This window comes from Puntigrus tetrazona, chromosome 10 (assembly GCF_018831695.1).
Source record: "Puntigrus tetrazona isolate hp1 chromosome 10, ASM1883169v1, whole genome shotgun sequence".
Taxonomy (NCBI): Eukaryota; Metazoa; Chordata; class Actinopteri; order Cypriniformes; family Cyprinidae; genus Puntigrus; species Puntigrus tetrazona.
In genome coordinates, this window is record NC_056708.1 from 8518338 (window position 1) to 8531124 (window position 12787).

Here is a 12787-nt window from a genome sequence, read left to right on the forward strand (position 1 = left end):
AAAATGTGAAATTCTCATAAAACATCATATCAGCTAGTTCAACTGTACATTAATACTATTTAATAGAGTATATAAAAGTAAATGGAGCAGCATTGTTCTGAAAATTATAATTAATTTGGGGAATTGTAGGAGTCAAATCAAATTCCTTGAGTGTCAAGGTGGTGTAATCATCATTAAAGGAGCCATGTTGTTAATTGTCATGATTGAGGGGTCTGAGGCGTGCGGATCCATTCGCAGACTTTTATTGGACAAAGGCATGGTCAAAGCAGGCAGGCGTCAAAACACAGCAAACAGGAGTATCAGAGGCAAGGCAACAACAAAATCCAAAAACAGGCGGTGGTCGGGTCAGGCAGCAAACAATCACAGTATCAGAAGACCGGCAGGGTCAAAACCAAGAAATCTAAGACTCGGGAAACACAAGGAAACTCGGGAAACAACAATCAAACGACAATCCAACAATACTATAATAGTACAACCTGCAGGTGAGGGGCCTGCTACAGCATTTATAGTGTTTTAACAGGAAGTAGCAGCAGAGGAGTGATCACAGATCACCCAGAGGTAAGAGCTCCCTCTGCTGGCTTGGTGACATTAATATTTTGAAGATCTTGTGAGAGAAAATTATATCACTGAGAAGGACTTCTGCTGATACTATTTGCTGCATGAAAATGTTTGTAACTATCTTTAAAATGTGAGGTAATTGCACATTTTAAGGCTATGGCCAGGTATACATGTCAAATGGTATGACCTCTTAAATTTTTATTAAGTTTTTTATAGTTAAAATCTATGTAATTTTTACAGTGTAGCTTCCTCTAACTGCATGTTCAAGAGAGTGGCATTTCATCTGATGACATAGGATGTAGGTGTAGAATAAACACTGGTAAGAAGAGAAGAGAGCAAAACAAAACACTGGTCAAGAATTAGAAGTTCCAAATGCGTAATTGTAAAGAAAAATGTTGAAGGATCTCAATAAGCCAAGAGTATAATAATAAAATTATTTAGATTTGAATTGCTGCTATTGCCCTTTTTGTCACGTTGCTAGTTTCTGCACTTATTTGTAACATTTTAAGAAATATTACAAAATTCTTTTTTTCAAACGGAACATATTTTCATATTTTCACTGGTAATTAATTCATATTTTAATGTTACTAACAAAATCCAATTACATAATTGTTCAGGAAGGGACACAATTTTAGTGGGAAAATAGCAGCACCACCATCAGTGAAGTATTCGTATTTAATTTGATGAATTCTGTGAAATTATATGGTTTGTCACTAAAATCCAGGACTAAATTATGTGTGTGTATTTCAGTAAATAGAACAAATGCACAGTGAAGATTATCACATTTAATAACACTTGGCACTTGGTGAGGCATTGTGGGAAGAAAATAACACCCATAATTTAATCAAAACAGATACAGATTTACAGACATTGTACTTGTATGGTTAAAGAACTAGATGATAATACTTACATAATTTGTATTATGTCATATTTTTTATTATATGTAATTAACTACAATAGAAGTGTCAATATCTGTGCTCAAAATACACAAGATGCACTTAAGTCATTAGCCATGCAACAAATAAAGTTTTGAGAAAAAAAGCACTTGAAACAAAACTTACAGGCATCTTATGGGCCCCAAGGGCCCGTCTATTCCTGAGTGGGAGGTTTTATTGGACCTAATCTCTTTTAGTGCAGGTCTAGGCTAATTTTTGTAGCACCAAGCAAAAGCTTAGTATGATGAACTTCAGACCCTGGATAAAATGAGAGAAAGCGAAAACTATTTAATAGTCATTTCTTCCTTATGGCAAGCAAAAGCAGGTGACATTTCTTTTCTGTACAACAGGACTGAGACATTTTTAAAGCTTTGTTTTTCTTTCTGAACTCTTATATAATAGCGAAAGTGCCCTTGTCTATATTTTTAAACAAACAATAAATCTGGGTTAAGTATAATTCCACATTGGATCCCATGCCCTTATAAGCCTGATGTCTCAGTGCTTGGAGTGTTTTCAAAACAGGGAGTAGCAGTACCATAAAAAGCCATCCACATGTACACACACTTTCACACAATCTCTAAGCATAGACTGAGATTAATGCATGTGTAATCTTACAGGAATGCACTGTTTCAGAGCTCCAGCTGTACCCAAGCACAAAACACACAGGTTATAATCTCCATCCGCTGCATGTGTGTATGAAACAAAGAAAAGCACAAGTACATAATAAATTGATCTTTGATAGAAACTTCAGGTCAGGTCAAATGTTCCCTTTTTTTGTGTGCCTTTGTAGTTCTTTGGTCTTTTATTAACACTTTGAACGTTTCTACGGCATCTTCTTTTTAGTCTTGGATGAGGCCTTTCACTACTAGGCAGCGGTAAAATTCCTGGATATATGTGTACACGCACTTCCAGTCAGGCTCTTGCATCCGCATCAAGTCATCAACATCCAGCAGGCGAGGACAGTCAGCTAGTGTTCTATATGCATAAAAAAAATTAAGCCTATTTGTAGGATCATTATATAATATTATGAAATTATAATAATAATATATATATATATATATATATATATATATATATATATATATATATATATATATATATATATATATATATATATAGTAATATTTTATTTATACTATATGATATATATATTACAGTATATTTATACAGTATATATACACATTTATTTATTTATTTTTATATAAATATATATTTTTCTATGTAAACTATTTCTTTCTTTCTGGGGAAAATATGAGACACAAAGGTGGATGAAAATAGTAAATAGTGTCAAGTCTTACTCTGCAGTCTTGAATGCCTTCTCAAAGTTGGCTCTCCGATCATAGGGGTCAAGAGTGCAATATTCAAAGCCCTCTGGGAAGAACCTGTGCACCAGGGCACAAAACGCTAGACCGTCTGCCCAGCTAGAGGAGAAATTTTGGATGTTCACACCCTAAACATAGAAACAAGCTTAAAACGAAGAATCACAACAAAGCTGTGAAGAATACAAAAACAAATAAATAAAAAATCTTGTTTTAATAAAACAAAGCCAATTTTTAGGACCATTAGGTTTTTTTGCATTAATAAAATAAGACTCTCATCCCCACACACCTAATTTACATTATTATAATAATAAAAAAAGTCTTTATACTTAAAGTATTTGTAAAAATACTTTAGTATTTGTAAAATTATTTATTTATTTATTTTTTTTTTTTTTTGAGTTTTTTTAGTTTTACAGAAAATTTCATACACCTTTTTGGGAATCAAATTGAGTATTCACAAAAATTAAATGTTAAAAAAAATCTGCTTGTGATTAAAAATAAGGTTATAATGCCGAAAATCTTAATAGTCATAAAAATAGGTTTTACTTTCCAGAAAGTCTTATTTTATTCCCCTTTAGATTTTGTTGTGAAATGTGACCTGAATATTTCCATTAGATTCACACAGGGAGGCTAACAGCTCAAGCCCAAGACATGTAGCAAAACAGAAACAGTTTGATTGTCTCTTCAGGCCCACCTCATATGGTTCAGTCTTGACCCGGCACCAGTCCAGCAGCATCTGTTTGACATCTTTGGTATTTGGGCCCCCAACTGCTGAGCTGCCCGGTACTTTAACCCTGGCCACACAGGACTGAGCCGGGCTTTAGGAGAAAAACAGCACAATCAGTCAACAAGATATGTTCTATGATGTCATCCTGTCGGGACTCACTGACTCACCTGCCCACAGTTTTTGGAAAGGAAGTAGAGGTTGGTGGAGAAAATGATCTTGCCTGAGCTATCCCTATACCGAAGAGATGTAAAAAAGAATGGTTATCAAAGCCTTGCAGATCATGTGTAGTGTTCAGAGCCTCATGAATGACATCACGCACTGTGTGCGTTGTACTGAGACCCACTCGGACCATTAGCAGATTTCTGGTCCTTATTCAGTCCAGCACCTGTCTTTCCTTTGCCACCCTGCTGACGCATGTTCTCCATTCGGACCGCCCGCTCTCTATCACGCCGCTCTGAGAAAAACAGAGAAGTTTTACTTAGAAGACATCCATTTCAGGAACTCATTGAAAACCTTCTATGAGTTCTTCTACGACCACCACCCACAGCTTCAGTCACCCCTCCTGTTACCGCTCCCTCAACAGTCACCGTCAGCACTTCTTTGCCTCCAGTCAATTCCAGTCCCATGGCCTGTCTGGCACCCTACTCTGGCTTAGTGGAGGAGTGCAATGGTTTCTTTCGACAGTGCTCACTAGTTTTTGAGATACAACCAGCGCTTTATCCCACTGATCAGTTTAAAATTGCATTTATAATCTCCTTGCAGTCAGGTGCAGTACTACAATGGGCTGAAACATTATGGAATCAGGGTGGACGAGCCACTGAATGCATCAGTGGGCAAGCAGTTCACCTCTCTCAAGGTGCCATGTCTACAAATATTCCTTAAAATTTTGTAAATATTCCTTAAAATTTTATACTCTTGCAGCAGCCAGCAGCTGGAATGAGCAATCTTTCTTGACTACCTACTAGCAGAGAAACTAAACTTTGTCTCTTTAAACTTGCCACTTTATGATGAATCCTGTGAATTGGAACAGTTTATTTAGCAAACCATCAGAAGTGCATCCCGTAAGCAATCAGCTTACAATGATCTAGTGAGAACTCCTACCTCCGTCAGCCAGAGATTACCAGCTCTCCAGACTTTCAACCAGAACCCATGCAACTTGATCATGGACAGATGACTCCTGGGGGCTTTGTATCTATTGTGGCAATTCAGGGAATTACATTCGTTTATGCCCCCCTCATACTCTATATGAGTGTTATTGAACCCTCTCTTGTAAAGATGCAACCACCTGTGTAAAGCTTACTGCCACTGATGTATTACAAACCTCTACAATCTACCAAGTCCAATCCATATTGGGAAAACCTTTGAGAAGAAGAAATGTTCAATATTAGGTTGAAACTCTACTTTTACAATGTTTACACTCAATTACACTCAAAATATATCTGTTTTCTAGTTCTGGAGGGCTCTACAGCAGATATCATCTTAGGGTGCCTGTGGTTGGTAAGGCATAATCTCATCCTCTCTTTGAAGACTCAGGAAGTCCTAAAGTGGGGTAAAAACTGCAATCTAGAATGTTTTCCCTGTTTGCCATTAACTGTTCCTCAAAATCAACAGATCAATTCCACTTCCATTGAAAGTCCCCTGGAGAAGCAATCTGTGGATATACCAGAATGTTACACTCCCTTTAGTTAAATATTCTGTTCAAATCACATCAGCCATGGGACTATGCCATCGACCTCATATTGAGTGAGCCAGTACCCCACTCTCGCTTCCTGAACATATGGCCATGGAGGAGTATGTGAAGGGTCACTCGGGCAAGGTTACATCCGACCTTCTACTTACCCTGCTGCTTCCAGCTTTTTCTTCATGGCCAAGAAGGACGGAGGCTTGAAGCCTTGCATTGACTAGAGAGCTTGTTTTCCCCCTCGTCCCGCAGCAAATGAGCATCTAAAAGGAGTCACTATATTCACAAAGTTGACCACCCAGGGGCCAGCAACACTCTCTTGTTGCTACAAGATTGCTCTGGTGGCTAGAGATAGCTAGGGATGTGAGAAGGTACTTGAGTGGATGTAAGGATTGTGCCATGTTGAAAAGCCTGCGACACTTACCAGCTGGTAAACTCTGTCACCTACCAATCCCGAATAACCCCTGGTCATACCTAGGAGTGGACTTCATCGCAGACCTGCCACCTTCTGAAGGTAATCTTGGTAATCGTGGATTGATTCTCTAAATTCTGCCGTTTATTAACTCTCAAAGGTTTACCCACTGCCCTGGAAACAACAGAGCTGCTTTTTAACCAAGTGTGCCGATTGTACAGACTCCCTAAAAACATTGTGTCAGACTGAGGACCCCAATTCATATCCAGGGTATTGAATGCCACCTTCTCTCTCCTAGGTGTGACAATAAGCCTCTCCTAGGGATATTATTCCTAATCTAGACCCATCTAGATTAGACCCCTCCATTACTCACAGGGGATGTTTTGATATAAATGGCCAAAGAGATATTGGATTCGCAACATTTGGAGTACCTGGTGGACTGGGGAGGTTATAGTCTTGAGGAAAGGGTTCCTCGAGATGACATTCTTGTTCCAATCACATCCCCCTTACCTGAGTTCTAACTAGCCACACCAGCACATTCATCAAGAGCACTATATAAGCACACACCATGGTTCAGTCAGTGTCAGGGCTCGTATGGATGAAGTGGACTCTCTCCTTCACTCCTACAAAGTATTGGTGAATGACTTGCCTCCCTACTTACCTCTTGTGTTTCTCCTTAACTTCTAGTTGTGTCCAGTGTCTCTGTCAGCGTCTTCTGGTTGTGGTGTGTGCTACAAAGATCTTCTTCATCTTCTCTGTTCTCCTGGTACCTGGAAAAGACAAGAATTGTGCTCCATATCGCTGTGATTCCTGTTAAAGACTTTCAAAGGACTATATACTCACACAATTCCTCTGCCATAGATTTTCCATGCTCATCTGTGCAAATAAACATTGTTATCATTTTACCTACCTCTTGTGTGAGTTTGCTTCTGTTAATTGCATTACTTTCAATCATTATATTTTGAAATTGTAAAGTATTTTTATGTAATGGTGGCATTTGTTTTACTGTCCTTAATGAATGAATTTGAAATTAAGTTAGTTTTCACAGTATAATACAAAAATATGAATATGATGATGAGAACAAAAGATTATAATGAGATAATGAAACTTGAATAAGAATTAATAGTGAGAAAAGTGAGAATTACAGAAACACAAAAATTAAATGTCTAAATTTATTGCATGAAGGAAAATAACTTAAGTTCTTATTTTAGTAATTACAATAATTAGGCAAAAAAACTATGTACTTACCCTGAACCTACCCCTCAAATGAAAGTATGTACACTGTAAATACACATTCATGTACTGTTACACAAAACATCTTATTGACAGTGTTGAGCATTGCCCTGTCCAGATGAGTTTTGCCCACCTAATAAAATGACCATAAATAATAAAGACAGCAAAGCACGAATTATGCTTACAATAAATGTCACAAAATGTAATAGCAGTAAAAAAAATATTCTTAACTTAGCTAAATATATTTATTTCTTTTGACTTAAATGCAATCCAGAATGTCAGAAAGCACAATAGACTCAGTCGACCATGTCTGAGCCATATATACTGAATGCGGCATTAGGCACATGACCTGATCCTTACCCCTCTTTCTCTTCAGCAGTTCTCTCATAGCAGCGCGGATCATTTTCCTCTCCTCAAAATCCACAGCCTTTTCAAGCTAGAACATGCAATAAACAGAAGCAGAACATTTTCCTAAATATGGTTAAGAAGACAAATCATGAGAACCGACCCACTGTGCCTGTAGTACCATTAGTTGCCTCTTACCATATTATTGAGCATCTCTTCATCCTCTATAGCTGCCAGCTGTTCGACTGTCAGGGGGCCCGTCGTATCAGGTTGCACTTTGGTACCTGCCTCTAATGTTTCCTTTTCTCCCTGCATCTTTAGTGACAACTGGAACAGAAGGAGCAACAGGAGGTGTTGATGGACACAGAGATGTGAGTATCTCCATGTATGCATGGGAACGAGGGAGTATGTTTATGGAAAACTAAGGAAAAAGAGATTATATCTGTGAGAGAAACTACTACAGAGAAACCCCAAGATTCTTATTTGTTGCTGCAGTCTAATTATTGGTTTGAGCGGTTTGATCAGAACAAACAGATTACAACAACTATTTGGTTGGTTGTTTTTTCACATATAAAATTTTTTCCTGATTCAGGCCCTACATAATGATGACTGTCTCACACCTTCTGCCAATAATCCTGTAAACAACTTAAAGGCAAAGACATCTGTGGAATAACATGCTTCATGAGAGGAGAATATTTCCCATAGTTCTTTGCAATAAGTACAGTGGATCCCAAAATATTTTGACACTTAAAACGATGTGGGTGGTGGGGGTTATTGTTAGGGTTGCTGACTTTCCTAATTTTTCAGGTTTGCAGTGACATGAGAATAAGTAAATGTGAAATAATTTTTAATTTTGTGTGAACAATTCCTTTCATTATGTATATATATATATGTATGTATATATATATATATATATATATATATATATATATATATATATATATATATACACCTTAGTAAATATGATCAAAAAGTCTGTGGAAATAAATCTGCATTGTTAAGCCTTTTGATCCTTTTTTTATATATTTTTTTAAATCACAAAAATTTACCCTTTCATTAAATAATAAAGAGAAAATGAGAAATGAGAAAACCAAAGAATATATTTATAATGTACATAAAAAAGATAATTGAGCTTTCCAAATTAGTGAAAAAGAACTAGAGCAGTGAAAATGTCCATTTCCACCACCATGGCAATTATTACAAAATTTCCAATCAAAATAAAATGTCACAGAACTGCCTGGAGGAGGATGTGAGAAGGAGAGTGGCCAAAGACTTTTTTTAAGCGCCACAGCTGGAGAAATGCAAAAAATATTTGTCAAATGTTAGTAAATCATGTTCATAGCTACTGCCTTCAACTACTCTGATATCTGTGTACACCAAGAGTCAATGCACAAATGGCTCAGAAAATTTAGCCCTGAGAAAAGCTACGTCAGAAAAAGCATTTGAGTGCAGATGCATCCAGATAATCTTTAGTCCTGCTTTATATTAGTATGTGTTGGGTTTAATGTGTAAGCTGAAGCAAGCAGAATAGATAATGTTTTTCAATGCCATAATACAGTTTTACTCTAATAACACATAATAATGTCTGCAGCATTTATATAACTGCCTAAAAAAACAATTTGCTCTTACACTGGTCTAATAGCTGTTATGTAATCACACAATCACTATACTGAAAGATGGATGGAAATTCATTACAAAAACAGCCAAAGTTATTGTAAAATAAGAAACAGAGAAATGCAGCTCACCAATCTCACTGCAGCTGTCCGAGAGGTAAGGTCTCGCAGTCTAATGTAAAAAGGTGAATTGTGGGATCAGATACACTCAACTCAACTCAGATGCTGAATTTTTTCTGAGTCAACGTGAGAACCCTCCCACCCGACCCTCATCGCCCTTTTGTGAAGGGACCAGGGGGAAAAAAGAGGAAAGACCAGAACAGGACATTTAGTATTAATGACGTATTTGGCAATGTTTGTCCTGATATATCCCTATTGTCGTTTTTTTTCCTCACAACAGAAAACTGTGTCATCTAAACACTGTCACTGTCATATAAATACTCTGATACCAAATTGGTATCAGAGTATTTATATGTTTAAAACCAGAGAAAAAAAAAAAAAAACATTGAGATGAACAGTGCTCCCCCAGCGTGCTCTGTGTTGACAGTGATTGCATAAGCAGGTGGCCTGGCTCTATGCAGAACTAAACAGTGAATGAGTGGACAGACAGAGCACACTGCCTTATTAAGACATAAGAATGATGTTGCCTAGCAGCTCCTCCGTGTTTATACAGGTCAGACACATCCTTTTCTCTTATGCAGATATAAACACACTCGTTGCAGAATTTATCTGCAAAAGTGGGGGGGGGTGGGACAGAAATATCACTGACACATACATTTTTAGGTTCAAGCCACTGAGTATGACAAAGGCCTTGTAATGAAAAAGGAGTGTTTGGTTCCACCTAGTGGTGCCTGATTGTGGTCATTAGCTGGCAGAGACGAGCTAGCATGACACATGGAAACAGTGAGGGCGAAGGAAACCTTGACTTAGACTGGATGTTGAACGAGTCATTGTGACTAATGTGGCATATTGATTATACAGAAGTAGTGCTGTTATAGTGGTATTATAGTCATGCAATGGCACCTACAAAGCAATGGAGGAAATGCAATATGCAAAACTGGCTGCTATCATGTCAGTGAAAATATAAGGTTCAGTTAAAGGAACACTAAACTTTTGGGAAATATGCTCATTCCATTCTCCAACTTAATAAAGTTAATAAATTGAGCTTTACCATCTTTTAATCCATTTATCTGATCTCCGGGTCTAGCGATAGCACTTAGCATCCTTAGCATAGATCATTGAATTTAATTAGGCCAGTAGCATTGCGTTTAAAAATGACCAAGAGTTTCGATATTTTTCCTATTTACAAATTGACTCTTCTTTAGTTATGTTGTGTACTAAGACTGAAGGAAAATAAAAAGTTGCAATTTTCTCTGATATGATTAGGGACTACACTCTCATTCCGATGTAATAATCAAGGAAGTTTGCTGTTGTACCATGCCCGCAGCAGGCACAAGGCTATCACGCAGTGCCTGTAAACAGCCAGGCCCTCTTGCTTGCACAGGGAGCAGGTCATGGAAGCTGGAGACTATTTTCCACAGGCGCTGCTTGACATCATTGTGCCTGCTACACAAACATGATCACATTCTCTAACAATCTATGGAGTCCACAGCCTGTTGACGTTTTTAAACGTGGGCTTAAAACCTTTTTAGTAAAGCTTTTGAATGAGATTTTTCATTTGTAGTACTCTGTATTTCTATTGGCATTGTGAAATATTCTCCCTGACCGCTTACCGATTCCTTGTCAATGCTTTTCACTTGCATTCTTTTGTTAAAGCTTTTGAATGAGACTTTTAAATTTGTAACACTTTGGGAGTCTGTATGAATATCAAGTGAGTTTTCAAATCAAAAGTATTATTGTTTATAAGTTGTGGCTAAGCTGTTGAAACAGTCTGCGTTTTAATGGCCTCTTTCACAGTTGTAATATACGTTTGACGTATTTCTAGTATGATTTGTTTAATCTAGTATGAACCTAGTGCGATTTATTAACGATTGTCTTAACATTGTAACATTGCCAACATGATTTTAATAATTTATGCTAACATGTTTCTAGCATATTTTAGCACGTTAAACGTTTTAACATGTTTTAATTAAGCATGTTTAACATATTACTACCATGTTTTAACCTTTTAGCAAGTTGTTTCTATCATTTCAACACATTGCTAACATGTATTAGTATGATTTTGCTGACATGTTTTAAATCCTTATATTTTAGCATGCTACTAGCATGTTTTAACACATGGTTAACATGTTTTATAATTTTAAACGTTTTTCATTTTTACCATATTGTTAGGACATATTAACACATTCCTAACATGTTTTAGCTGTTGCTGGCATGTTACTAGCATATTTCTAATAAGCTTAGCATACCTTTAGCTAATGCTAAAATAGCATACTGCTACTATACTGACAGCAGTATATATGTGTGAAAGGAGAAGGCATGACACTTTTTTTTTTCGTACCAGTATATTAACAACTTTTCATGATTGTAAAGTACATAAATATAATAAGCATTTACATCTGATATTTTGCTGACATCAGAAACCATACAGTTCTCCTAATCGTCAGTGCAATTTTGCACTGCAGCCAATAAAAGACCCATCAAAACCACCAGTACCATGACTGTCCTTCTATGTTTAGAGATTACAGCATTCAAAACATTATCCAGTACATTGTAAAATGTCAACAAACGTCATCACAAGAATGCACAATAACATCTGAGGTATTTATCTGACAGCCCTCACCTCATGTTTGATGATGAAGAGTAAAAAGTCTTTGCTTTCATTCTGTTGATAATCATTTTTTACTAATTGCAGTTAACCGCTGTGCTTGTGATACAGAGACACTAGAAGGACATTACACAATGACTCATTCAGTGATAAGGTGCAGTCACTTTAGTGAAATTTCAGCCAAAAAGCAATGTATGAAGCAGTGGTTGCACTTAAGTCACCTTTAAACAAATCGACTTTCTGTTGGTCAATGAGGTAAATTTATGTGAAGAATTTCCCAATCAGTTCCTGATGAAATAACCTATAGAAATGAGTTCGAACACTGAAGAACGAATGGACGGTTGAGACCTTAAATAAAGCTTGAAAGGCTGGTGTTTCTTTATGAAATCAGCCCTCAGGTAGGCACACTTGAATCAAAGTAGGCTTTTATCAAGGCTCCACACCCACTGCCTAACCTCAACACCCAAAGATATACATTCACATTCTCATACTAATTTCCAGTTAGCCAAAACTAAGAGCCAAAAAAATGATTTCAGTTGTTATGTCATACTAAACCTCAACTATGAATTTCCAACATGCTGGGAAAAAGGGAAACGGTCTGATATTTGACAATGCACTTCAACTCGGCTAAAAAAAGTCATAATAATAAATGCAATTCGGCTTTCTATCCAGCAGATGGCAACAAAACCCTTTGAGGGAATGACCTTGATACGTACCTTGGTCTATAACCTCTTTAAGTATCCGTTTTTTTTCCTTCATCAAAACACACAAATCAAAGTCGAGGAAAATAATACTGTCCAGCAGGCATCAATTAAACAAAAAAACATTCAAGAAAATAATGAAAGAAAATGAGCACCCACCCAGAGGAGACAAGCAAGGCTTTAGTGGATGATTTAAAGAGGACAATGGGGAAGAAATATAATTTATAATTCTCTGAAGAGATTATAGTGTGCTAAAGATATATGACACTCCTTAGAGAAACCTATTAATAATGACCTGCACTGGGAGTTACATAAGAGGCACCAGTTTTAACCTGTCTGCCTTTATATAAAAATGCTCTCATCTGTGACTTTGGGTGTCAGGAACATGCAATGTACAAACAAAAAAGTCAATTCTGTAACGCAAAGCCAAAACAAAACAAAGAAAAATCACACATTCAGAATGCAAAACATTCAGATGCATTGCAGTAATGAGATTATTTTTAGAATATCGGCTTGTGCTAAACCAAAGAATTAC

At 36.9% G+C, this 12787-nt stretch overlaps 2 protein-coding genes across 6 annotated transcripts in view; both read right to left on the reverse strand.

Moving 5' to 3' along the window:
• cadm2a (cell adhesion molecule 2a) overlaps positions 1-12787 on the reverse strand; it is a 1030129-nt gene that overhangs the window by 515977 nt on the left and 501365 nt on the right. The gene's annotated exons all lie outside the window — the stretch shown is intronic.
• smtna (smoothelin a) lies at positions 1329-9110 on the reverse strand. 3 transcript variants are annotated; one of them, XR_006251936.1, is made up of 8 exons: positions 8956-9110; positions 7409-7537; positions 7226-7301; positions 3859-3993; positions 3707-3770; positions 3507-3630; positions 2792-2914; positions 1329-1751 (listed from the first exon to the last, which is right to left on the reverse strand). XR_006251936.1 is itself a non-coding variant. In XM_043250657.1 (8 exons), the coding sequence occupies exons 2-8, from the start codon at positions 7523-7525 to the stop codon at positions 1745-1747; spliced, it is 675 nt and encodes a 224-aa protein (XP_043106592.1). In that variant the 5' UTR covers positions 7526-7537; positions 8956-9109; the 3' UTR covers positions 1329-1744. The 3 variants fall into 3 exon arrangements, 1 of the variants encoding a protein (XP_043106592.1); XM_043250657.1 differs by having other exon boundaries at positions 2792-2943; positions 8956-9109; XR_006251935.1 differs by lacking the exon at positions 1329-1751 and adding an exon at positions 2344-2468 and having other exon boundaries at positions 8956-9109.

Excerpts from the sequence above, each read along its gene's own strand:
- smtna (XM_043250657.1), bottom strand. The coding sequence starts at position 7,525 with ATGCAGGGAGAAAAGGAAACATTAGAGGCAGGTACCAAAGTGCAACCT. Across the intron at positions 7,302-7,408 it reads AAGAGATGCTCAATAATATG|CTTGAAAAGGCTGTGGATTT; the intron begins GTAAGAGGCAAC and ends TGCATGTTCTAG. Across the intron at positions 3,631-3,706 it reads TTTCCAAAAACTGTGGGCAG|CCCGGCTCAGTCCTGTGTGG; the intron begins GTGAGTCAGTGA and ends TTTCTCCTAAAG.